We start from the raw sequence: 3,431 nt of genomic DNA on the forward strand, positions 1-3,431 counted from the left end.
AAGATATGTAAAGATCAATCATCAATGGATGGTGGTACGTAGTAGTGGGACGAAAAGAATCGCAGCATATCATATATTTCCAAATTTGTGATGAAGCGTCTTTCATTTGTTATTTTATTTATCACCACTAAATAAATCACACGGTTGGATCAAACAACAAACAATTGCACCGTTGAGCTAGAAGTTATGATGTTATAGGAGTTTAAGAATACATTATCTCTTTGGAAATTCCTATTTAGTGAGAAAATTTTTAAATATAAACGAAAGGAGAGGTCTAATTTTCAAGGATCCAAAATTAGTGTCATCAGAATTGAACTAATTTAGTTGGATGCTAGCTTTTAACCAGAGACATATGGCATTTATGTATTTAGACTGATTATGTAGTCGATCCTGCAAGAACTCATCAACTCACTCCGATGGTTGGAGAAAGTAGCTGGTCACTGAAATTTTTTTTAGGAATGTCATATATATATATATATATATATATATATATATATATATATATATATTATATTTATAGTAACATTTTTTACATATCAATATATATAACATTGATTGAGTGGTTTTAAAAGCTTTTTACATATCAATATCAATATATATAACATTTTTTACATATCAATATATATAACATTGATTGAGTGGTTTTAAAAGCTTTTTACCATATCTCTAATTAAACATCGAATCCACATATATACAAAAAAGAAAAAAGAAATAGAGTTAATTATTTTTTTGGATACTCACTTTGGGGAGCAATCGTCACGTTTCTCTCGCTAGGATCTCTATAGGGACGAGAAGGACAAAATTAATTGGTAGAAGTTCACCTCGATCGATCTCTTTGGAGACCCATGGAGCTTTCTTTATATATTTTATTCTTATGTTTCTTTTCTTTCTATTTCTTCTATGTCAAGGTAAATCCCCTTTTGTTGGGGTTATTAGATGAATTTCATTGTAATTTGTAATCCATAGTGTACCAACCTGACTCTAGCCGACCTGAGCCGAGTTCATTGTACCAACCTAACTAGAGCCAACCTTGGCTATACCCACAAATTAATCCACCCCGAGGTGACCTCTTAAGCAGGCCAAGATGACGTCAGAGAATGCTGACATATCACAGAAGGCATCATTAAGATACCTCGGTAAGTTAACGAAAACAAGGACAAATAACCACCCTCAGAAGATAACCATATAGCAGTTGCACAGTTATTCGGACGACTCCACACAGGTAATAAGATAATGATATGCAAAACTGGAGGAACTAGGCTAACTTGATCGTCGGAGTCCTTTTTGCAGGTACATCCGAGACGCTCGAACATAGAGACCGAAGACAAGGAATCCCATCTTGTCAATCAACCTCGTACGCTCTCAAACAAGCCGAGCAGAAGAGATGACTTATCCGAGTTAGGAGGACGACCTAGTTCGTGTAAGTACATTTGGCGCTAGAAGGAGGGCCTGGTAAAACTTCTCCTCCTCCTCCCTTATGGTATCAACCCGAAGTCAGACCAACAGAGCGACGAGTCCATTACGTTCTAGCACATCAAACATGGAAGATAACCCGACCTTGCGACGGTTACTCGAACAAGTCGAGTTAATGCGACAGCAACATGCCGAAGCAATGGAAAATCTTCGTAAGCAACATGAGGCCGACCTCCAACAAATGCGTGCCGAGCATACTGCTTTTCGAAATCAATGGCAAAATCATCAACCACCACACACCAGTCATGTCTCTCCTGCCGCCGAGGAACATCACTCCTCTCCAGATCCTACCTATCCAACTCGATCTCATCATTCGGAGCGAACTCATATTAGTCATCCAGTTGGTGATCGTCAATCAGTCCGCCGACATCCTTTTGTCGACGGAATCATGGAAGTTCCTCTCCCGCCTGCCTGGAAGCCACTGAATATCGAGCGATACGACGGCACCTCAGACCCGGATGAGCACATTGATGCATATACCACTCAAATCAACCTTTACACAAACGAAGATGCCAGCATGTGCCGTGTTTTCCCTACCTCCCTTAAGGGTGCCGCCCTTAGTTGGTATACCCAACTACCACCCAGATCGGTAGATAACTTCAATACTCTTGTGCGCCTTTTCTCTGCCCAGTATGCCACTAGTAGACCTCATCACATCACATCAGCCGCACTTTCAAATCTCCGACAACAGGACGACGAGTCTCTACGTCATTTTATGGAGCGTTTTGCCAGTGTTTCTATCAAAATCCGCAATCTCAACCCTGAGGTCGCTTTCCATTCTATGCTTATGGCATTGAAACCTGGACCTTTTGTTGATAGTCTGTGTCGACATCAACCAAACAGTATGGATGAACTTCGAGCCCGCGCAGCAGGATACATTCAAATGGAGGAACACGCCGAGTTCCGAAATTCTGTTCGCGACAGTTTCACTGCTAAGGGAGAATCAAGTTCCAGGGAAAAATCCAAAACTCTTTTTGATCAGAAATTCAAACGACCCCGCCAATCACGGGGTCCCAGGTATGAATTTTATACACCTCTTAATGCTCCACGAGTCAATATTTTGGAAGAAGCTAATCATGCAGATTTAATTTCCCTACCTCCACCCGCGCACAACTCGGCCACCGCTGATAAAAGCAAACACTGCCGTTACCATTGAAACTATGGACATACAACGGAGGAATGTTGGAGTCTCAAAGACCGCATTGAAGAACTTATCCAGGCTGGTCAACTCGGACAGTATATTCAACGCGGACAGCATTCTCGTGGAGGTTTCCGAGGACGTGGCAGAGGACGTGGCCGACACGCAGGCAGATATCAGGGACGTTATTCAAACTACCAGGGCCGATCTGAACAACATACTCAACAGCAAGCCAATGTTCACGAAGGAAACAGGCCGAGTACGAACAACACTGATCCACCACCTACAAATCAACCCTCTGAAGGAAACATCATACGTGGTGTCATCCATACTATTGCTGGCGGTTTCGCCGGAGGGGGATCTTCTAATTCGGCTCGGAAACGACATCTTCGCAGTGTCTGTAATGTTAAAAACTTTTCCAGTTCAGAATTCAAATCAGACACGCCCTCTCCTCACATCGTCTTCACTGATGACGATTACGAAGGCATCAACCTAAACCAAGATGACCCCATGGTCATCTCGGTTGAAGTCGCCAACTGGGAAGTTCAAAAAACACTAATTGATCAAGGCAGCTCTGCCGATGTGTTGTACTGGCCAACTTTTCTGAAACTTGACATCCCTCACAGCATGATCCAACCACATTCTGAAACTCTCGTAGGTTTTGCAGGTGAACGCGTCCATACCCGTGGTTTTATTGAATTACTAACCTCTTTTGGTACAGCTGCAAATTCCAGGAGAGTTTTGGTAAAATATCTTTTGGTTGATGCTATCACTTCTTACAATATTCTCATCGGAAGACCAACTCTGAACCAACTGGGAG

General features: G+C 42.0%; 1 protein-coding gene across 1 annotated transcript; it reads left to right on the plus strand.

The window, feature by feature from the left end:
- The first annotated feature begins 1,588 nt into the window (after positions 1–1,588).
- On the plus strand, positions 1,589–2,629 carry LOC145952522 (uncharacterized). The gene has a single exon (XM_083064896.1). The coding sequence runs from the start codon at positions 1,589–1,591 to the stop codon at positions 2,627–2,629; it is 1,041 nt and encodes a 346-aa protein (XP_082921022.1).
- The last annotated feature ends 802 nt before the right edge of the window (positions 2,630–3,431 follow it).

Source organism: Cajanus cajan, chromosome 10, assembly GCF_000230855.2.
Source record: "Cajanus cajan strain Asha chromosome 10, NIPB_CcT2T_4, whole genome shotgun sequence".
NCBI classification, from domain to species: domain Eukaryota; kingdom Viridiplantae; phylum Streptophyta; class Magnoliopsida; order Fabales; family Fabaceae; genus Cajanus; species Cajanus cajan.

Bases quoted from the DNA above. Each gene is read 5' to 3' on its own strand.
- LOC145952522 (XM_083064896.1), top strand. From the start codon at position 1,589: ATGCGACAGCAACATGCCGAAGCAATGGAAAATCTTCGTAAGCAACAT.